This window comes from Oncorhynchus nerka, linkage group LG9a, assembly GCF_034236695.1.
Source record: "Oncorhynchus nerka isolate Pitt River linkage group LG9a, Oner_Uvic_2.0, whole genome shotgun sequence".
Classification (NCBI taxonomy): Eukaryota; Metazoa; Chordata; class Actinopteri; order Salmoniformes; family Salmonidae; genus Oncorhynchus; species Oncorhynchus nerka.
This window is the reverse complement of record NC_088404.1, coordinates 55,936,245-55,959,053: the sequence shown is the minus strand read 5'-3', so window position 1 is coordinate 55,959,053 and position 22,809 is coordinate 55,936,245. Positions and strand designations below refer to the sequence as shown.

At 40.6% G+C, this 22,809-nt stretch overlaps 2 protein-coding genes and 1 long non-coding RNA gene across 10 annotated transcripts in view; 2 read left to right on the top strand and 1 right to left on the bottom strand.

The window, feature by feature from the left end:
• Positions 1-14,212, top strand: part of bbs4 (Bardet-Biedl syndrome 4) — a 20,461-nt gene extending 6,249 nt beyond the window's left edge. For 2 of the 3 annotated variants that reach the window (XM_029668684.2, XM_029668683.2), the window contains 9 exons: positions 1,481-1,608; positions 5,374-5,428; positions 5,531-5,599; positions 5,803-5,955; positions 6,406-6,577; positions 7,080-7,149; positions 7,313-7,448; positions 9,389-9,578; positions 9,954-14,212. In XM_029668684.2, the coding sequence (XP_029524544.1) occupies positions 1,481-1,608; positions 5,374-5,428; positions 5,531-5,599; positions 5,803-5,955; positions 6,406-6,577; positions 7,080-7,149; positions 7,313-7,448; positions 9,389-9,578; positions 9,954-10,102 (1,122 nt within the window). In that variant the 3' untranslated portion in view covers positions 10,103-14,212. The remainder of the gene's footprint in view (positions 1-1,480; positions 1,609-5,373; positions 5,429-5,530; positions 5,600-5,802; positions 5,956-6,405; positions 6,578-7,079; positions 7,150-7,312; positions 7,449-9,388; positions 9,579-9,953) is intronic. The other variant, XM_029668685.2, reaches the window with a different exon arrangement.
• The window catches only part of adpgk (ADP-dependent glucokinase), a 12,015-nt gene continuing 2,609 nt past the window's right edge, over positions 13,404-22,809 (bottom strand). For 5 of the 6 annotated variants that reach the window (XM_029668676.2, XM_029668677.2, XM_029668678.2 and 2 more), the window contains exons 4-8: positions 21,910-21,972; positions 21,557-21,677; positions 21,175-21,371; positions 20,964-21,062; positions 13,404-20,718 (exon numbers count right to left, since the gene is read on the bottom strand). In XM_029668676.2, coding sequence (XP_029524536.2) covers positions 20,152-20,718; positions 20,964-21,062; positions 21,175-21,371; positions 21,557-21,677; positions 21,910-21,972 — 1,047 coding nt within the window. In that variant the 3' untranslated portion in view covers positions 13,404-20,151. The remainder of the gene's footprint in view (positions 20,719-20,963; positions 21,063-21,174; positions 21,372-21,556; positions 21,678-21,909; positions 21,973-22,809) is intronic. The other variant, XM_029668682.2, reaches the window with a different exon arrangement.
• Positions 21,864-22,809, top strand: part of LOC135573424 (uncharacterized) — a 12,602-nt gene continuing 11,656 nt past the window's right edge. The window contains exon 1 of the long non-coding RNA XR_010464746.1: positions 21,864-22,257. This is a non-coding gene — a long non-coding RNA (uncharacterized LOC135573424). The remainder of the gene's footprint in view (positions 22,258-22,809) is intronic.

Sequence of the window (22,809 nt, the reverse complement as noted above, 5' to 3'; positions counted from 1 at the left end):
CATAACATTGAAGGTTGTGCAATGTAACAGCAATATTTAGACTTATGGATGCCACCCATTATGATAAAATACCAAACAGTTCCGTATTTCACTGAAATAATAAACGTTTTGTTTTCGAAATGATAGTTTCCGGATTCAACCATATTAATGACCAAAGGCTCGTATTTCTGTGTGTTATTATGTTATAATTAAGTCTATGATTTGATATTTGATAGAGCAGTCTGACTGAGAGATGGTAGGCAGCAGCAAGCTCGTAAGCATTCATTCAAACAGCACTTTCGTGCGTTTTGCCAGCAGCTCTTCACTGTGCTTCAAGCATTGAGCTGTTTATGACTTCAAGCCTATCAATTCCTGAGATTAGGCTGGTGTAACCGATGTGAAATGGCTAGCTAGTTAGCGGGGTGCGCGCTAATAGCGTTTCAATCGTCACTCGCTCTGATACTTGAAGTAGTTGTTCTCCTTGCTCTGCATGGGTAACGCTGCTTCGAGGGTGGCTGTTGTCGATGTGTTCCTGGTTCGAGCCCGGGTAGGGGCGAGGAGAGGGACGGAAGCTATACTGTTACACTGGCAATACTAAAGTGCCTATAAGAACATCCAATAGTCAAAGGTATATGAAATATAAATGGTATAGAGAGAAATAGTCCTATAAATACTATAACTACAACCTGAAACCTCTTACCTTGGAATATTGAAGTCTCATGTTAAAAGGAACCACCAGCTTTCATATGTTCTCATGTTCTGAGCAAGGAACTTAAACGTTAGCCTTTTTACATGGCACATATTGCACTTTTACTTTCTTCTCCAACACTTTGTTTTTGCATTATTTAAACCAAATTGAACATGTTTCATTATTTATTTGAGGCTAAATGGATTTTTATTGATGTATTATACTAAGTTCAAATAAGTGTTCATTCAGTATTGTTGTAATTGTCATTATTAAAAATAAATAATAATAATAATAATAATAATCCTCCAATAATCGGTATCGGTATCGGCGTTGAAAAATCATAATCTGTCGAACTCTAATCCGAATCAACGTGTACGACAGCTTGTTCCAGTTCCCGCCAATATCCAGCAACTTTGCACAGCCATTGAAGAGGAGTGGGACAATATTCCACAGGCCACAATCAACAGCCTGATCAACTCTATGAGAAGGAGATGTGTCGCGGTGCATGAGGAGAATGGTGGTCACATCAGATACTGACTGGTTTTCTGATGATCTACTCTACCTTTTTTTATGGTATCTGTGACCAACAGATACATATTTGAATTCCCAGTCATGTGAAATCTGTAGATTAGGGCCTAATGAAATGTATTTCAATGGATTGATTTCCTTATATGAACTGTAACTCAGTCAAATCTTTGAAATTGTTGCATGTTGCGTTTACATTTTTGTTCAGTGTAGTATTGTTAAAATGTTTCAAACACCAACATTGTAAATTAATTAAAGTAAAAGCTGTGTGCTTGTGTGTACTGCCAGGCAGAAGAGCAGTTGAACATCGCCCTGGAGTTGAGCAAGCACGACCTGACCTACATGATGCTGGGAAAGATTCACCTGCTGGAAGGGGACACTGACAAAGCCATCGACGTGTACAGAAGTGCTGTTGAGTGAGTATTATATTGAACTTAGCAGATGGAAAGCGACTTGTGTGTATATTTTCCTATGAATGGTGGCCCCAGTGGGATTTGAACCCACAAACCTTGGAGTTGAAAGCACCATGCTCTACCAACTGAGTCACACAGGACCACTAAAGTCTGTGTGAGTGAGTGTGTTGGCATTTCCATGACTGTGATTGAGAATGGTTATTGCTCATCTGTTCCCTTTTTTTATCTAACGTAAAACTGCAATTGAACGTAGTCTCAAATAGCTGCCTGTCATCCATTTTTATCACCAGTAAGAAACTGCTAGCCATTGACTGCTAACAGATGAGAACCGCTAGCTAACTGGCAAACACAAAAGCAAGTGGCTGAAAAAGTACCCAATTGTCATACTTGAGTAAAAGTAAAGATACCTTAATAGAAAATGACTCAAGTGAAAGTCACCCAGTAAAATACTACTTGAGTAAAAGTCTAAAAGTATTTGGTTTGGAAATATACAGTACTTAAGTATCAAAAGTAAATGGAATTGCTCCCCTCGTCAATCTACTCACAATACCCCATAATGACAAGCAATAACGTCTTTTGTTTTTGTTAAAAAATAAATGGAAATATCACATTTTACGTAAGTATTTAGACCTGCTCCAGAGCGCTCAGGACCTCAGAATGGGGTGACTATTCACCTTCCAATAGGACAACAATCCTCAGCACACAGCCAAGACAATGCAGGAGTGGCTTCGGGACAAGTCTCAATGTCCTTGGGTGACTCAGCCAAAGCCCCGAATTGAACCCGATCAACCATCTCTGGAGACACCTGAAAATAGCTGTGTAGCAACGCTTCACATTCAACCTGACAGAGTTTGAGAGGATCTGCAGATATTAATGGGAGAACCTCCCCAAATACAGGTGTGCCAAGCTTGTAGTGTCATACCCAAGAAGACTCGAGGCTGTAATCTCTGCCAAAGGTGCTTCAACAAAGTACTGAGTAAAGGGTCTGCATACTTATGTAAATGTGATATTTTTATTTAATACATTTTAGAATATGGCTGTAACATAACAAAATGTGGAAAAGTCAAGGGGTCAGAATACTTTCCAAATGCACAGTATATGGCACAGCTGCCAATTTGTTGGTCCTTAAATGAAACTGCTATACTTTTTTACTTATCACAATTTTCTTTAACCAATGTTGGTATTCAATGCAGTGCCGACAGACAAGTTCCTTGCTTTTTCCCCCTTCCACCTCCCTTCCACTTGCCTCTTCCATTTGCAGTTAGTTGGCTCTAATTTTGGGTAGAGCAGACATTTCCATATATTTTTGTTAGCTGCATGTGTGACATAACGCCACCAGTCCTATTTATTATATAATTTACAAAGATTATACCGTCCCCCGTCCCTCCCAATAAAAATATATAACCTTTTATTAACAATTAGTATATTTGAGTTTAACCATAATATTTTATTTATTATTTGTTATGTATTTTCTGGTGGATTAAACTGAAATTGCAACCAACTTTCTATGGCTCGTTTAAAAAATTGCGATATTTTGGAGATGATTTCATTTACAAATAACCACAAGTGAGAGGTTGTAATCTAAATAATGGGAGAAAGGCCGTTCTTGAACATGGGGTGAGACATTCTTACTCATCTGCTAGAGAACCAGTTCTGATTTCAGTATAACTTTTGTATGACTGAAGCCTTTAGTGAGAGGTCTAATGCTTTAATAAGTTATGATGAACTTCACAGGGTGGTGAAAGTGCACGGTGATCTTCATGCTCCTTTCCAATAAATATCGAGGGTCTTATTCTGGTGACATGATGATCGATGCTTGACTGCATAATAATCTCATCATGTAGACTAGTTTACCCACATTGTATCTGCGAGCTGTTGGCTAGAGCGCACGTGCCAAGGCACATTTGCTATTTTATTTTTAAAATGTTACCTTTTTTTATCTAGGCAAGTCAGTTAAGAACAAATTCTTATTTTCAATGGCGGCCTAGGAATAGTGGGTTAACTGCCTTGTTCAGGGGTAGAACGACAGATTTTTACCTTGTCAGCTCGGGGATTCGATCTTGCAACCTTTCGGTTACAAGTCCAACTCTCTAACAACTAGTTTTTGTGACATGTGACAAGAGTTAAACATGCGATAGAAACACGTATAATTGTTTTTTAAAATTCAGTACAAAAACTACATTTTGTGAGCACTACGTTATCACTCACTCTTTTGTCCACAGCAAGTCCGTTTGATGGAAACACACAACCAGTGGGAAAATTTTAGAATATTCGCATGAAAATCTGTTGCCAATTGGATGGAAACCTTGTTAATGTGTGTAAATGATAACACATTAGTGCAGGAAATTAAGAAATGTATTTAAATTCTGGAATTGAATTCTGGAATTAAACAATTAACTACGCAAATGAGCAAAAGCTGTGTGCATTAAGGAAATGGATGCCTTGCTCAAATATACTGAACAAAAATAGAAACGCAACATGTAAAGTGTTGGTCCCATGTTTCATCAGCTGAAATAAAAAGTCAAAGAAATGTTCCATATGCACAAAAAATGTATTTCTCTCATGTTGTGGACAAATTTGTTTACATCCCTGTTAGTGAGCATTTCTATTTTGCCAAGATAAGCCACACACCTGGCAGGTCTGGCATATCAAGAGATTTTGGCAGTACGTCCAACCGTCCTCTAAGCCAAGGACCTCCACATTAGCTTCTTCACCTTCGGGATCGTCTGATGAGTGGGGCTGCTGAGTCTTGTTTTTTGTAATAAAGCCCTTTTGTGGGGTAAAAATTGCTGGCTCCCCAGGCCCACCCTTGCCTGCGCCCCTGCCCAGTCAAGTGAATTCCATAGACTAGGGACTAGGGACTGTAACTCTGTAAAATCTTTGAAATTGTTGCATGTTGCGTTTATATTTTTGTTCAGTATATAAGCCTGTCTCTAATAATCGCCTGTTGTGTGCAGTGATTTAAGCAAGTAAATGCCCGGGCTATTAATTAAAGTTTTACGGTATATGTGTTTCTGTGTGTTGTTTTAATGTTATAGATTAACAAGGAAATGTTTGTTAGCATTATTTCCATGAGCTTGCTTAGTTCACGTAGTTAGTACACTGCACCACATTCAACTATGTAAAGAAAAAAGTATTTTAAAGAATATTTCATTCATTCAGATCTAGGATGTGTTATTTTAGTGTTCCCTTTATTTTTTTGAGCAGTGTATATTAGGCCATGTACGAACATACATTATCTCATTGGGAAAGAGGTCTTCTGACCTGGTGAAATGTTTTAAAAAAAAATATGTATATTTTTTACCCCAATTTCATGGTATTCAATTGGTAGTTACAGTCTTGTCCCATCGCTGCAAATGCTGTACAGACTCTGGAGAGGCGAAGGTCAAGAGTCCTGCGTCCTCCGAAACACAACCCAGCCAAGCCTCTCTACCCGCTTAACCCAGAAGCCAGCCGCACCAATGTGTCAGAGGAAACACCATACACCTGGCAACCGTGTCAGCATGCATTGCGCCCGGGCCCGCCACAGGAGTCGTAGGTGCACGATGGGACAAGAACATCCCTGCAGACCAAACCCTCTCCTAATCCGGCGACGCAGGGCCAATTGTCCGCCACCCCATGGGTCTCCCGGTCGCGGCCGGCTGCGACAGAGCCCGGACTCAAACCAAGATCTCTAGCGGTGCAGTGCCTTAGACCACTGCGCCAATTTGGAGTTCCTACATCCTGGTTAAGTAAAGGTTGAGTAAATATAAAATCCTCTTATTTCAGGTTTTCTCCTGAAAACACGGATCTTCTCACCACTCTTGGCCTGCTATACATGCAAGTAAGTCGAGGCCTTTCAGTCTCTCCTAAGATCACACTCCAACCATGATATGACAAGTCACGTTTGTGAGTTTGAAACTAAATCAGTCTATTTCCTCTCCAGCAAGGCAAATATCAGAAAGCTTTTGAACACCTTGGGAATGCCCTGACGTATGACCCCAACAACTTTAAGGTAGGGGAGGCCCTCCCTAATACTCCCTATCCTATTGGATGCTGTATTTGCAACTGACTTAAATATCACTGCTGTGTGTGTGTGTGTGTGTGTGTGTGTGTGTGTGTGTGTGTGTGTGTGTGTGTGTGTGTGTGTGTGTGTGTGTGTGTGTGTGTGTGTGTGTGTGTGTGTGTGTGTGTGTGTGTGTGTTTTACCCTCTTCAGGCCATCCTGGCAGCCGGCAGCATGATGCAGACGCATGGGGACTATGATGTTGCCATGAATAAGTACCGCGTGGCAGCTTATGCTGTACCTGAGAGCTCACCCCTCTGGAATAACATTGGCATGTGCTTCTTCGGAAACAAGAAATATGTGGCGGTAGGGAAATTCTAAGGGCGACAACCTCCAATTTGCCTGTTTCGTGCCATCTCGCCGACTCATTTCGAACTAGACTTCCCTCCGATCAATTGGCCAACCGATGCCACATTTTCAGTGAGATCCCAATATTTGATGTGCTGGAAAGCAGCCATAATTCAGAATTTGACCCAGAGGGTTTTGTGTGTGTGTGTGTGTGTTTTGAGGTACCGTTAACACATAACCAATATTTGTCTCTGTCAGTCCCATAATTTTTTTTTTTTTTAAGAATGCGAAAATACCTAACATCTACGAATACGTACCACATAGACATGCATTTGTGAAACTACGACCACTACAAATCTAAACTACAAATCTAAACCATTCACTATGTGTTATTGCCATTGACATAACCAGCTACTGGGTATACAGGCTTTCTCTAGCCTTTTATCTTCTATCCCTCCACATCCTCAGGCCATCAGCTGTCTGAAGAGGGCCAACTACCTGTCTCCGTTTGACTGGAAAATCCTGTACAACCTGGGCCTGGTGCATCTCACCATGCAACAGTATGCCTCAGCCTTCCACTTCCTCAGTGCTGCCGTCAACCTGCAGCCAAAGATGGCAGAGCTCTATATGCTGCTGGCAGGTACAGGAGAACTAATTGCAAAAGTACCGTGGCACCAAGGGGCAAAGTAGCTTGTAAAAATGTAGTAACCTACTTTGCCCCTTAGTGCCACCATACAGGGATGATTTTTTGTATGCTCCCCTGGGCATTTTCAGTGATACTATAGTTTCACAAAATGTACCTTGTGTTTTTCCTTATGGCTGCCATCTCCACTTCAATGTCTTTCAATACATACCTTTTTTTTGCCTGTTTCGCTCGTTTCTTGGCTTCGATATATATATATATATATATTTTTAATCTTGCCTGTTAATCCCAGATTGTAGTTTTAACCTTGTTGATTTGGCATCAAGCAGGCACTGCCCGATGTGTTTCTCTTCTTCTAATTTCCCCCAAGTGCATTTGAGTGTCCATTCCAACTTATTGAATTTCTTGTGGACAAGTACTTTCTTGTGGTTTAAAGCAATGGTCTAAATTCTAATGTGTGATCATGGCTTATTGGTCATTTTTTCAAAATTTCTTTCAGTTGCACTTACTAATATGGATGATGGGGAGAATGCCAAGCGATCATACGAGCAAGCAGTGTTGTTGGATGAGTAAGAATTTGACCTGAATTCATTTATTTGTATTTTATGAATGGCGGGATGGGTGGAGGGGGTATCATCCTCAATCCTACATTTTCAGGCCTTTTTAATATTACAATATATTGTCTAATAGTTCTTAAACCCATGTATACTGTTCTGTGCCTATCTTTCACAGCTGTAACCCCTTGATCAATCTGAATTTCGCAGTCCTGTTGTACAATCAAGGAGACAAAAAAGGAGCCACAGATCAGTACCTGGAGATGGAGAGTAAAGTGATGGAAAGCAGCCATAATGCAGAATTTGACCCAGAGGTGTGTGTATGTGTGTGAACGTGCATGCATACTTGTCTGTGTTTTTGATATACCATTACTCACAGACTATTTAAAAGGGGCAATCCGCAATTGCGAAATAAATTTTTGGACTTATAAATGAGTGATATACTGTATACTCATTGATTCTTGAAGAATATAACTTATACATGCCTCAGAAGCAGGGGTGAAAGTAGATATAGGATTGTTCTCAAAAATGCATACTACCCTGCTCTGAGCACGCAAATTGGAGCACGGGAGGGTTGGAGTATGAGTCTAAATCAAAGTACACGAAACAGAGCATGGAGGGCACTTCTCGGAGGTGTCCTCCGTTTGTACATATTTAAAGCATGGATCGACGCAAGCTTCAATAGAAAGTTTGCACATAAATATGTTGAACCATGCAGAAAATAGCGCCACATTTCTTGAAATCAATGGCGGACATTATTTTAGCTGACGCGAGAGAAAATAAACCCAGACATCGGAATAAAATGTTGCCCATTCACATCTCATATGTTGCCTGACTACAATATTGTATATTTATACATTAATAAATACATACTGTGTTAATGTAGCGAAGACCGCAATCTCATAGTAAGTCAATAGGGCTATCTGGTTAGCTACTACTGTTAGCTATCTAGATACACACAAATAACTGGCAGCTAGCTACCTACGAATAATTTAAATCTACCTGGCATAACATTGGTGTTAGGTAACTTTTGCCTGTTAAACTGTTTCGCTAGATTATGATTCGCATATAGATTGCTGATAGTTATGAAGTAAAATGTTTGCTTTGTGTATATCTTGTTTTGTCTATTGCCATTGTCCTGGCTGGAAGAAGGTTGAGTGAATGGGTATGCCCATAGTAAGTCAATAGGGATAACTGACTAGCTACTGTTAGCTAGCTAGATAGCCACGAAGAATTGGCTGCCAACTAGTAGCTACCCACGAATAATTGACATCTACCTTCGTTTTAGGTCATTTTTGCCTGTTTAACTAGCTGGCTAGCTAGATTATTACGGTTCACATATAGCTAGCGGATAATAATGAAGTAAAACGTTTGCTTTGTGTATCTTGTTTCGTCTCTATTGTTACCATTTGTCCTGGCTGGATGAAAGTTCAGTGAATGGGGAGGTGAGGCGTGAGGTAATACAGTATTGGGAGTGCAAGTGCAGCTGAAATGTAATGTTTTATGCGTTCTCTACACTCTCTTCCTCACAAGAACGTCCTATGAGAATGCACTCGGAGCATGAGTGTGGAGCACGGTAGTATGCTTATTGAGAAAAGACCCATAGTTTCTTCCCGGTACATCTAAGAGTAAAGACCATGTCATTTAACTGTGAAAATGTTTGACCTTTTAATGTGGCATGATGTTTCATCTGATTGTCAAACAAATCACTTCATAAAGGAGGCTACCTGGCCATGTTTGTCCACTTTTAAAATAATTCCAGCATCTACAACAGTGCAATGTGCACACGCCATTTGATGAATGGAAAAAGACGCCTATTAAAACGCCAAAAAGGGTAATGACATTGATTGACGAGTCCACTGTGATAGGTTCAAGTTTTACCGGTAAGGCATATCCCAATATTTCTTTACCTTCCAGGTTTACTTTCACCCCTGCTCATGAGCTTAGTTCAACTGTTGTACACCATTAAAACCCAAAACATAAGATTGTTTTACCACAAACATTGTAAATGTAAACAAACACTGTATAGCTTTAAAAATATGAATATTGCTTTATCTTGGAATGTCAGTCCTTGCATAAATAGCGCTATAAATTTACCAAAACTGAGGTGGGGTGCCATTTTGTTATTGTTTCAACTGTGTATGTTCTCCATGTTATGATACTGAAGCAGGGCTCCTTTCTTGAACACTTCAAGCTGGCTCCCAGTCTAACACATATCCCTAATGTTGAGCGGTCTGTATCCTTTTTGTCCCAGCTCATTGAGATGGCCCAGAAGTTGGCATCTGCTCTCCAGGTGGGAGAGACCTCGGTGTGGACCAAGCCAGGTAAGGACTCCAAAGTCAGTCAGCGCTCCAAGACCACGTCCCTGCAGCCCCTGGGCACCAACCAGGCCCTTGGGCAGGCCATGTCTTCAGCTGCCAGCAAAAGCATCCAGCTAGCTGCAGGTGTGTGTGTCAGTGAAAGCGGAGGTCAAATTTAGAGATGGACGCCATGTTGCTGCCTCTGAGTGTTTTCGTTCACCCATTCATTTTATAATGAGTCTTTGGATTTTAGTTGTAATTCCAGATCATCTTTCTCTAAATAGAGAGTTCTGCAGTAGGCTGGTCTGGATCAACCATATCCAGGCACCAAACCTTACTTGATTTTTTGGCACCTTTGATAAACACAGATTGCATATGATCCTACCTTTTTTTTAACGGTTGTCCACCACTGCACAAAGTGACATGAAGTAGAACGTTTTTAGTTTCCATGTAATACGATTCCACGGGAATGCGTGTCAGATGTTGTATCAGTAAAATATCCTTTATCTCATCCCTAAGGCTCTAAGGCTCCACCCAAGTCCACCTCCACGCCACTAGATGAAGAGCATGATGTGGAGAATGCCCCTTCCCCTCCCCTAGGGGACCCTGAGTCAGAGGATCCCAAAGCCAAAGAGAAGAAGAGCAAGTCTAAACCTGTGGCTGAGTAGGGTCCATGATCCACTGCTATGTGAAGCGAAGCAGTGTATAGTTGAATAGCACATTACAGTTGAATAGTATGTACTGTATTTGGGTTGGATTGTTAATTGCATGTTTAACATGTTTTGAATAAAAGTAGGGGGTGACGTTACAGTGCATACAGAAAGTATTCAGACCCCTTGACTTTTCCCACATTTTGTTAGGTTACAGCCTTATTCTAAAATGTATTAAATCGTTTTTTCCCTCATCAATCTACACACAATACCCCATAATGACAAAGCAAAAACAGTTATTTTATTTTAGCAAATCTATTACAAATAAAAAACTGATACCACATTTACATAGATATTCAGACCCTTTACTCAGTACTTTGTTGAAGCACCTTTGGCAGCAATTACAACCTCGAGTCTTCTTGGGTATGACACTACAAGCTTGGCACACCTGTATTTGGGGAGTTTCTCCTAATCTTCTCTGCAGATCCTCTCAAGCTGTCAGGTTGGATGGGGAGCGTCGGTACACACATTTTTCAGGTCTCTCCAGAGATTTTCAATCAAGTGTAAGTTCGGACTCTGTCCTTGAGTGGCCCAGCCATTCAGAGACTTATCCCGAAGCCATTCCTGCGTTGTTTTGGCTATGTGCTTAGGGTCGTTGTCCTGTTGGAAGGTGAACCTTTGCCCCAGTCTGAGGTCCTGAACGCTCTGAAGTAGGTTTTCACCAAGGATCTCTCTGTACTTTGCTCCGTTCATCTTTCCCTCGATCCTGACTAATCTCCCAGTCCCTGCCGCTGAAAAATCCCCACAGCATGATGCTGCCACCACCATGCTTCACCGTAGGGATGGTGCCACGTTTCCTCCAGATGTGATGCTTGGCATTCAGGCATTTCATCAGACCAGAGAATCTTGTTTCTCATGGTCTGAGAGTCTTTTGGTGCCTTTTGGTAAACTCCAAGTGGGCTGTCATGTGCCGTTTACTGAGGAGTGGCTTCCATCTGGCCACTTTACCATAAAGGCCTGATTGGTGGAGTGATGCAGATGGCTGTCCTTCTGGAAGGTTCTCCCATCCCCGCAGAGGAACTCTGGAGCTCTGTCAGAGTGACCATCTGGTTCTTGGTCACCTCCCTGACCAAGACCCATCTCGCACGATTGCTCAGTTTGGCAGACAGATTTAGGAAGAGTCTTTGGTTCAAAACTTCTTCCATTTAAGAATGATGGAGGACACTGTTCTTGGGGACATTCAATGCTGCAAAAAAATGTTGTGCCTCAACACAATCCTGTCTCTGAGCTCTACAGATAACTCCTTCGACATCATGGCTTGGTTTCTGCTCTGACATGCACTGTCGACAGTGGGACCTTATATAGACAGGTGTGTGCCTTTCCAAATCATGTCCAATCAATTGAATTGACCACAGGTGGACTCCAACTTGTAGAGACGTCTCAAGAATGATCAATGGAAACAGGATGCACCTGAGCTCAGTTTCGAGACTCAAGCAAAGGGTCTGAATACTTATGTAAATAAGGTATTTTTAATACATTTGAAAACCTTTCTAAAAACGTGTTTTCGCTTTGTCATTATGGGGTATTATGTGTAAATTGTTATGGAAAGAAATGTATTCATTAAGGCTGTAATGTAACAAAATGTGGAAAAAGTCAAGGGGTCTGAATACTTTCCGAATGCTTTGTCTGTAAAGGGATATTCTGCTTATATCATGGTTTGGCACAGAAAACAATAATACACAAAGTACAATTTAAATGCTGTTTACATCTGCTGAAGTAGCAAACTAACTACACTCTTTTTATGTAGCCTACGGATATGGAGAGGTATTTTCTGGCGGAACTACAAAGTGTAACTCTGGAGGATGTTGCAACTGAATGGTTAATCAAATGCCCACCTATCAAGCACCCTTCAGCCAATCAGAATCGAATCGAATGTTCAACAAAACCGTGGTATAAAAAATTATAAACTGTTAGTGTTACTAACTTGAGTGTTGTCTCATCCTCTCCCTGTCAAGATGGAAGGCCTTTCATAAGAAAAAATGCTTTTGGAAAGCCAACATGATGTGGTCCAAATAACCTAAAACTTAAATTAATAGTCTAGGTGTTTATTTGCTTCAATCACTGAACATAACCGGCGCTTATTAGAGACAGGCTCCTATTTGAGCCAGGTGTCTATATCCTTAATGCACACAGGTCTTCCTCAATAAAATGTTGAAAAGACTAGCACACTGTTTATGACCAATACAAACATAACAAATTCATCACAGATCAGACTTGCAAAGACGAGGTTGCCTATCATACATCCCCAATGTCATGCATCAGCACCAACATGATCTTACCAGATAGAATTCAGTATTCAACGTTTGTTCAGGTCCCCGGGACATCGGGAGATGCCTTCCATTCCATCCACTAGGGACAACTTAACCATCAAGTTTTTGTTGCTTTTAAAGAATATATATATATTTTCTGTTTTAACAACCTTAATCCTTACCTACTTTCACTTCACCCATAGACGTTTATCCCTCCTGGACAAACGTTGAATACTGAAGTGAGACCGTGAGATCTTGCTAGTTGAGCCAACCATGTCAAACCAGACTGCTGTTTCACCCATGGCAATAATGTTGCTCTCCTTTCTCTTCTATTGCCTAATCTTTACGTTACTTACTGAAGTTCACTCGTAAACATTTTTTGAAATTTGAAACAGGCGTTTATTTGCTTAAATGTGTGCCGATGCGCAGCTAATAAAAGGGGCAGGCAGCTATTTGAGATTGTGTGCATTTAATTGAAGTTTTACGGTAAGTATTTTGTGAATCAGCATTTTTAAACCGTAGTTGTGTACAAGTTACTAATTGAGGATGGTAAGATCTCAGGGCTCGAATTCACAAGGCATACTAATACTAAGAAATTCATTCTCAGAATTATGACATTTTCTCCTAAGTGTAAGAATTTTTATGAAAATAAAACAAATCTATAGCCGTAAAGCAGAGACTTTATTAGGGCTATTGAAATAAATTTTGACTATTGTTTGCCGGATTTTATTTGTAACAAAAACAATTGATAATTATAATTTATTTCAAATATCATTGTCAATTTTTTTTTTTAAATGCTGAATTCTAAATAAAATGTTATTACAAAATAGATATATATATATTTATATATAAAATGTAGACTTTCCTGGTTGTTTTCTAACCGGGCCAATGTTTGGGATGACCTGAATGCGAGCCTGATAGTGGAGAGAAACAAATGTGAAACTAAGCTTAATTCAGTCTGGATTTCCAGGCTAGCAACATGCATCATTAACATAAAATAAAACTCTAAATTGACATGAAAATAGGAGACTTTATTAATATAAAAACATTTCCAAACTTAAGATGCCAGTTGAGTTCCAGTCTTAACATCAGATGACAAAAGAAAAGGGAATCCAATAAGACTTTGCATAATGGACACTAATTCACAAAAGTCTGAACAATTCTTGAGTAATAATTATTTTATATTTTAGAATAGATTTTTAATAAATAATTATTGTACTCATATGTTCAAGGTCCACATGATTGTGGTGAGAGTACAGTATATTTCCAGATTGTGCCCATGATTAACATTATGGAGTCAACCGTACGGTTGTAGACAAAGTTTAAGACAAATTCCTGATTTTCTCACTAAAATTCTAAGCATATCACTGACACACAAAAAAACATTTGATCTCTAAAATTCACAGATTATTTCCCCACATATTACACAGCTACTTGTACTGGAAAAATGGATTTCCATACTCTGCTAATCGACAAACAATGTATGTACATATGGAGTATTTTGTGTATAACTGCCCCATTATCAAGGGCTCAGTCAACTGAAGCTGTATTTGATCTTCAAACCAATACTATATTTTAAGAGAATGGTGTCTGATTTATTTGTGAAATATTTACAAATTATAGGGCTGGTGGGTGTTTTACGATGGTCATACCAAGGATCATTTAGTTATCTGATATAGAATTTTAGGACCCATTTAGGTATCAATATATTAAAGCAAATGTATTTTTTGGGGGAAACTTACTGCTTACTTACTGCCCATAGCAACGCATTGAGTAACAGATTCAGACTCAAAAGGAAGTTTGTTTTAAAGTGTCTGTCCTATATCTGAAATTATATATATTTTTTAATTCCCATATTTAACCCCTTTTTTTGGCACTAAACTACTTCCATATATATTTTCATAAACATTTTAACCCCATAGAGTCGATGTCCGCGCCCCCGCGGAAATCTAATCAACATAATAAAAACATACCCATCAAAATCCGTGTTTTAAACTAGAGATGTTTTTGTTGTTGTTGCATGGGCTGCGTCTCAATCCACCGCATACGCCAATGACAGCCTTCCACATCTGTGGGGGAAGGTGGCCGAGCTACAGCAGCGTTTGTCAGACCATGAAACATACCAAAAATCGTTTTTCTCACAAACATCTGTAGTGTCCGAACGGTTTGACCTACAAACTAATATGACCACTCTATGGAAAGGTGAGACTCTCACGAACGTGTTGGTTGTTTTGCTCTAGGACACTTACAAAACTTGTTTGAAGGTAGCCCGGTACCAGTTGAAGTAAACTTCAAAAGGAGGTCTAGTTGTTAAGTTGCAGTGTTTCCGCCTAATGAGCTAGCATAACTGTTGCTATCCTTGACAGTAAGACATGGGTGTTAATATGAAATTACATCAAATAGTCTCATTTTAAAGTGCTGAAAACTCAGTAGAACTACAAATGACTAAACTAGACACGAACAAGGCAGAATGCTTCTTTAATGATACCTGGTAAATGCTAAATTATCTTTGGAAAATTAGTAGTAAATAACCTATGCTCGCATCTACAGCTAGCCACTGCACCTTGAATATTGTTGTTGGTGGTAGTATCTGTAAGCAGGAAGTAACCACGATATGTATGATGTCATATTGCCGACAAAAATTTGTGAAACCTACTTATGCATATAAAAGGTGTGGTTGATGGCAGCTACACCCAAATTTGATCATAGCTCCATCCAAGGGGCAACATCCTCAATGATGAGTGTCAATCAAACGGTAGGATGTGAATTTATCGAACAAAAACAACAGATGAAATCAGCGAAGGAAGTAGGCATATGTCTCACCAGCCTCAGAAGAATGCCCTGAAAACCCTAGCAACTCTCGAACTGTATTACCAAACCATTGTACCTAACATTTTCACTGCAATGAAAAGGAATACTCAATTTCTTACTAAATGCATATTTACAGTCACTATTTCAACACAGAGCTGTCAAAGAAGACAGGCACATTCCCATGACCATACAATAAAGCAGTAGCTTGGTCAAGCAGACGATAGAATTAGGAATTAGAATACTAGAATGGACATGAACCTTCTCATGACAGTATAAAAGATCAGCCATTTTGGTAAGGGAGTTGGTCAACCATGGTCAGCCAGTGCTGTGATAAGAGCAGGGGAAGCTGTTGAGGGGAGGATGGTTGGTGATTGATACCATTCCATTCAAGCCATTACTATGAGCAGGTCCTCCCCATTTAAAGTGCCACCAGCCACCACTGGATACGCTATTGTGTAAAACAATGAATTTGAAGATTATCTGCACTGTATGTTTGTTAGCTAGCCAACCAGTTTTAGTGGAATGATTCCATAAATGTTTTCTAATTAACATTCCAAACAAACAATGCAGTCAATCCACAGCCATACACTGTCTGAAATCAGTTGATGATATGAAGTACTCATATAATAACACTCACAGCTTTCCAAGAAAACCAAAATGTGGACATTTATGGTCGGTTTACATATTTTAGAGGTTATTTATACAGAACATTGGAATAAAACCTGTATAAACTGTATTTATAATTATGACAGTATTTTAGGTTGACAATTCTATTACACAATTTCTGATATCGCATGCCTTTTATGTTCCTGCATAGGTACAAGCAGGAAACGCATCACCTATGCCTCTTCTGCTAGTCATTCGAAATATATGCGGTATAAAGGTCAAACGTACTCTACCAAAACAATGGAATTGCCATGGAAACGCAATTCAGCAACATTAGTCTACATTTAGACAATTGTTTATGTGTATTTCACACTATGTTGAGGTAAACAGAATATAATGCTTGTATGGATGCCAACCCCAACACATGTTCATGTCATCGTTACCGATCAACTGCATTACAGTTAAAAACGACCCACTACCAACAGTGATTTCTCTATGCTAACCAGTTTATACGAACGGGAGTTCGCATTTAGCAGTCACTTCTAAACCTGAAAAGGGACAGCCTCTACATGCAGCAAAAACAGCCAAATGTATCAAAATCGGACTCAAGTAAGCACATTGTGGGCCTGTTACAATACATAAATCATGACTGATTTGAAGAATCTCCAAATTGTTAGATCAGATTTGTTGATTGTGCGCCATTCTGGTCAATGGAACGTCTGCGTTCAATTAACATGAACCCATTTCCCGCAACTAGAGTGGTTTGGATTTCTCCCTGACCAAAATGGCTGCCATTATCATACCATTATGGAACTTTGAGGGTTCATGACATAGGCTCTCTAGTAATTTAATAGGATCTATATGAAGCAGACTGACCGCTATGCTCAAGTTTCATTTAAGTGAAACAATGTGAGTTATCATAAGCTTTGTCTGGTTCCACCAGGCTAAGAAAGCAATGAGATTCGAGACAAATAAGTTCTGCATAGCTTATGATTGCTCTGTTTTGTACCATCCCAATTCTCAGTTTCGCAGCAACAAAGCAAAAATGTACCTAGGGCATCAAAACAACAAAAAAATCTTTCCAGTTCTTTATAGCAGTAAGGTAAGTGATATTTGAGCATGGATGGTGCTTTCAAATACTTTAAAATTGATCTTTCCTCTACTTAATTACTCAAGGTCACAATTGATGTGAAACCAATAAACATGGCGTATACCAAGACGTAGAAATGATGGGCTCCATCAGTTACCAGGAATTATTAACATGTTGAATTGCCCATGTGGCATGTCCTACATAGGATAAACAAGACAGCCCTAAATCTTTACAAATTAGCTGGGGTGGACAGCAGCAACTCTGAATATTAATATTATGTTTTATTCTATTGCTTGACTTTACATAGTGGCTGGACACCACACAATCTGCACTTGATGCAGTTGTGAGTCAAGGATGGGCTTGGAATGCTTGTGTACGTCCGCCATTGTGGACTGGAGATTAACATAGTACTTTCCGGCTGCGAGGTGGATGTCCTGACAGCAGCAGAGTAGACTACACAGCCGTAGAAGTACATCTTTGCATTATTCATTGTATCATTCAGTCACTGGCAGAAGCTAGAGGAAGCAGCTAGCCAGAGGACAACAGAAAAGTACTAGATCGTACTCTCGTCATACTGGGTCTGCAGACTTTCATCACAGTCTGCTGTGTGCAATGTCCAACAGCACCCTGTCAGTAACAATCCGTCTTTGTAGGAGTTTTAACATCAGTAACAATCCGTCTTTGTAGGAGTTTTAACAAGGGGCTTCATTAGTTGCAGTGTAACAGGTATAATTTACATGTTTACTTGTAAAGTTGATCAAAATAGCTGAACAAAAAGTGACAATTCACAATAATATGAAGTATTTCACTGGCACACTTCACCCCTCATAATCTGCTTGACCCAGTTGTGAGTCAAGGATACAGATGGGCTTGGAATGCTTGTGTACGTCTGCCATTGCGGACAAGAGATCCAAATATTATTTACGGCTTAGGTGGATGTCATGACAGCTGTAGGAGTACAGCTTTTGTGTGCTACTGGCATTCAAAGTATTCAAACAGAGAGTGACAGGGCAAACAGCTAGCCAGAGGACAGCAGCCAAGTACTAGAATAGATAGCAGTCTCATCAGATGTGCTAAAGAGCGTTTCCCAACCTCGGTTTTCGGGACCCCAAGGGGTGCAATGGGTGAGCAATCTTCCATACCAGCCTTGTCTGCTGGGCGTGTCATAGGACATGTCAGTCACAACCCTTCCTACTGCACTTTGTGGGTATTGAACAGGTCCTATCATCTGCATGACATGGAAACCTGTAAAGGCTCCATTAAAAAAGGGGACACTTTAAAGGGACACTTTAAGCCTGAATGAAGCCCTAATAGTTCACTATTACTATCATTTGGCCAAATGAAAACTAAATGACCAAATCTCCACAGAAAACTGTCTGGGTGGTTAACTTCAGCCCCAGTTTGCACAGGTGTTGTATTGATTGTAATGAGGGGATGTATTTGTGAGATTCTACTACTATTTTACATTCAGCATCACTATGTCAAGGGAAATATAGTATACGTTTTGAAAACATACTTGTCCACAAAAAGTGGTCTCTAGGCACAACTTACCCTAAGTGGGTGATGATGCTGGTAGGGCAATGTTTAATTCATGGATGAGAGTGTGGTATATTGTATATGTTAAATGTATGCCTACATTGATATAGATCTCGCTGTTCAATACCACTTACTATTCAATTTCTTAAGCAGTTGTCTGGGACACAGAAGTAGTTTTGATGTGCCAAATCATAGGCATGTTCTCTGTATTTGAGGCTACTAAGCCCATAAAACTGGTCTGCAAGATTCTTGATATGTTTAGCAAGACAGACTCCATGTCGTCAGATAAGACCTTGGTCACATTCCCCTGCTCAGACATTGCATGCATCAACCAATGTTTGCGTGCCACATCAACGGTGTCATTGACTGACAGATTGTTATAACATGTGTATATGGCTGATATTTAAAATACCTATCCAGATCTGCCAGGTAGCAGCAACACCTGTGCAGAGGAATGAGCCTTGTGTATAATGCCTGGTGGCGGACATGTATTTTACTCGCGGTTAAACGTTATAGTACCTCTTCAGGTGTCATTCAGTACATTTCTTTCATCCATTGCTGCTGCTGCTTGAATGGACTTCTTCCCTTCCTTGGCTGCTCTCAAGAAGCTAAAGGGGGGCTACACCCCTGCTTGTTTTACGTTTGTACACACGTGGCATGATGTCTGCGCTGTAACAATAAAAATACACTACTCGAGTTCATATGCATGACACATTGCTAAAATACTATGCATATTGTGCATAAAACTAACCAAATAATCATCATTTGTATGGGGTATGGTAGTGATTGGTTCAATTTACCTCGAGGCAAACATTGACTATATTAGCCCATATACTGTAGCTACAAGGATGCACTTTAATGCTAGGTTTAGGACCTCATATTGCAGCTTATAGAAGCGGCAACTGATGTATAAAACAATCTACTTTGGTTTAGATACAAACATGAAACCTATAACAGAAATTCATTTGACAGTGAAAATCTTTTTTTTTTTTTTACCCTTTGGACCACTTTTTCCATGTGGTTTCTTCCTTCCCAGACTCCATGAAATTATGACCTCTTCCTAAATATTTGGTCACATGATACACAAAATGTATAGTTTCCTAGAAACAAGGGGTGGCCCAACTAACCATTTGGCTCAACTTACCCCACTTTCCCCAACTATAGTGCTTGGATGAGGGAGCTTGTTCTGAACAGGGTCAACAAGAAAAGATTATTGAAGGAAATTGAACTAAGACTCAGCGAGATGATGTGAAAATAAACTTCCAAAAGAGTGTGATGCAAGAGGCTGAACTCATTGGCACTGTTCAGCATCTGCATATGTGCACAGGAGGTTGCTCCTCTATTGTGCAGCATGAAAGCTCAAACCCTGTCTGAAATCGCACCGCTACTTATGGAGACCATATCGCTGAATGTTTTTCCATTTCCCCCCTCCAAACCAAACTGACAAGCAGCTTTGGCATTGTCTTTGTACACAAACATTTACATAGAATTTTCACAAGGCAAATGAAATCAGAGGTAACCCAGCACAACTCCTTGGAGTTACAGAAATGGCTTAAACTGTGCCCAGTGCAAAATACTTAGCTAACCAAGGATCAGAATTTCAACCCAAGAAAAAGCTACAGTACAGGTAAAGACATCACTGGTTGGTTGGGGTTGGGGAGATATGGTGCACACCACCATACAATAAAAGAACAAGAGTGCAACAAAAAAGGACCTCACAAAAATGGCAGCTGTGGCCTGATCTCAGAGTACACGAGCCCCTCTGCTGAGATGGCGTCCCCAAGCCCTACTGTCCGGAGTGGCTGCTTGCAGACCAGCACGGGTGCAAGGTGAAAGGTCACGTTGCCACGGTGCCAAACAGTGACAGGCTCAGTTGGGTTCAGGGACAACTTCTCTCTAAGTTCGCCGTGGGAGCTGTGGAACTCCAGCGGAGCTCTAAGGACCACCTTACTGGCATCTATGCTTTGGAGGCCGCAGGCCTGGATGCTGGCCACACGGGCCCCTGCTGCCACGGCGGCCACCTGGTTGGCCCAGTGCCCGTCCACAGTGGCAAGGACATGGTACGCCAGAGTGTGAAAGTGGATACGCGTGAGGTCAGCCTCCGACTCGGGGTCACTGCGTCCATGCTGCTCAAGGACCCACAGGAGGATGTCACTGACGCGGCCTACATCCGGTATGCCCCCCCAGGAGGCCAGCTCAGCGTGAGGCCCTGTGCCGGCCTGGGAGAGGAAAAGTAGCTCCTGCTCATTCAGCCCGATGGATGTCACTATGGGCATGACCTGCTAACAGAACACAACACCAAATAGTTTATTGTATGCATCAGCTCCAATACATTACTTTATTACGCAACGCTATAATCCACTTTAAATTGACATCACAACTTTTGACGACATCACAACGTCCAAATATGATCAAATTTGATAGAAATCCTGGTTTTAACCATACTGCCTTTTAAATTATACAAAGATAAAGAATATTAAGTTCTGCCAAACTTGTATTTTAGATACTGTTAAACCTACACCTTTACCTCTTGCATGATGCTGTTCATGTAGTCTTTGTCAGTCATGCTTGCTAGCTCCAGGTGGACGGGTACCGCATTGCGGACGTCAGAAATGGCCGCCACTGCCTGAAAAGGTTCAGGGCAAACCATCTCAGTCTATACAAAAGTTGAACAAAACTCTGGCGAGAACCCTAAATGCGATATACTGTTGTGCTGTTGTTTGTGCTTTGCTACGGACCTCTTTGAGCCTTTGCTCCCACATCTGCCTCCCCTGGCCCTCCATCATGTGCAGACCGGACAGGACCACCAGGTCTGGCTGGAACTCATCCAGGCTGGCCACGAACATCTCCAGTGCTCTCATCTCCCCATTGGACACGTCATGGGAGAAGATGAAGCGGTTGGCTTGGGGAGCCCGTGTCGCACCCCACTGCTCCCCTAGATAGAGGCAAAAGGACAGACTTATGCATTTTCTACAAATATTTTGATAGTGGCCAACAATGTAGTTAGGCTACCAGAGGTAAAGAAATACAAATAAGGAATGTGTTTCCATTCATCACCTAGCTATTAAAAGCTTGTGAAACCTATTTTTAGTTGTCATTCAGGTTGCCTTTGATCCTTACCTGCTTTGTACTCCAGAATTAGGTGATATTCATCAGTCTCCTGCAAGGACTCGGGGGGTACAATGATTTGCTCGTCCAGCATCTCATGTAGTTTAGGCCCAACAGGCCCACATAGCAGAACCTATTAAAAGGCAGAATCATCCACCATCACTGACTTCAGTAATATAGACGTAGGGGACATTTCAAAAGTTAAGCAATGTCCTCAGTTCCTTTTAAACAAACTGCCACAGTTTCTCAGTGCCAAAAAAAACACAACCCTGTGCAGATAACCATTCAACAGTGGCTGAACAGTAGAAATGGTACAAAATGTATGCATTCTAGTGAGGAGTTTGAGATTAAAAGTGCTAACCTACCATCAGCTGAGGGTATGTGGCAAGTTTCTGTCCAATGAGAGCAGCATTTCCTCCAACATATAGCTAATTAGTGACAGAGAGCGAGGGAAAGAGAGAGGAAGAGATAAAAAATGAGTTGAGGTTTATCAGTGAGTCTGATAGAAAATGCCATCATAATAACCACAATTGCACCAAGAGCTAGCCCAGCAGTGAAATTATTAATTACCGTTGATCACGTAGAATTAAATTTGACACAGACACTCAAACCTCTCTGGATGGAACCTTTATTCAAAAGGAAAAGTGCTTCGTCTTCAGGGGAGTGAAGCCAATTACAGATGCCAAAAATACATGTGATATCAAACTTTCAGGGTGAGCTTGAACTGATTTTTTCAAATAGACCTACAACTTTATCATAATTCCTTTGTCTGCTTTGCTCCCAACCTCACACAATTTATTTGGCCAGTTTCTCTTCCACGTTGTATTGCCTGGTTCAGGATTTGACCCAGTAATCTTCCGGCTACTTGTCCCCACTCTCTAACCTCTTGACTACCTACTGCCCCTTCACCTATTCAATCATGTTTGGATTGGTGATGATTACCTCAAGTACAGAAAGGATGATGCATTTCAAATGGATACAAAAACTTGAAGTTGGTTTCTGTTAGTGTTAACTATCTGATGTATAGACCATGAGAGTGTGAAACCAAACTAAGGGTTGGGTGATATATTGTTGATCTGACCATAGGAAATCCTTGTGATACTGTTTTGCTTATACTGCTGATATTTTAGTTTCACTCATTTAGGTACAGGATGAGGCTTGATCAAGATTAGATGTGAAGTGTATGCTATTTAACAGTTTCCTGTTATTGTGGCCAACTGAAATTCACAAACACTGTTCAGCTCTCATAGTTGATGAATAACCAT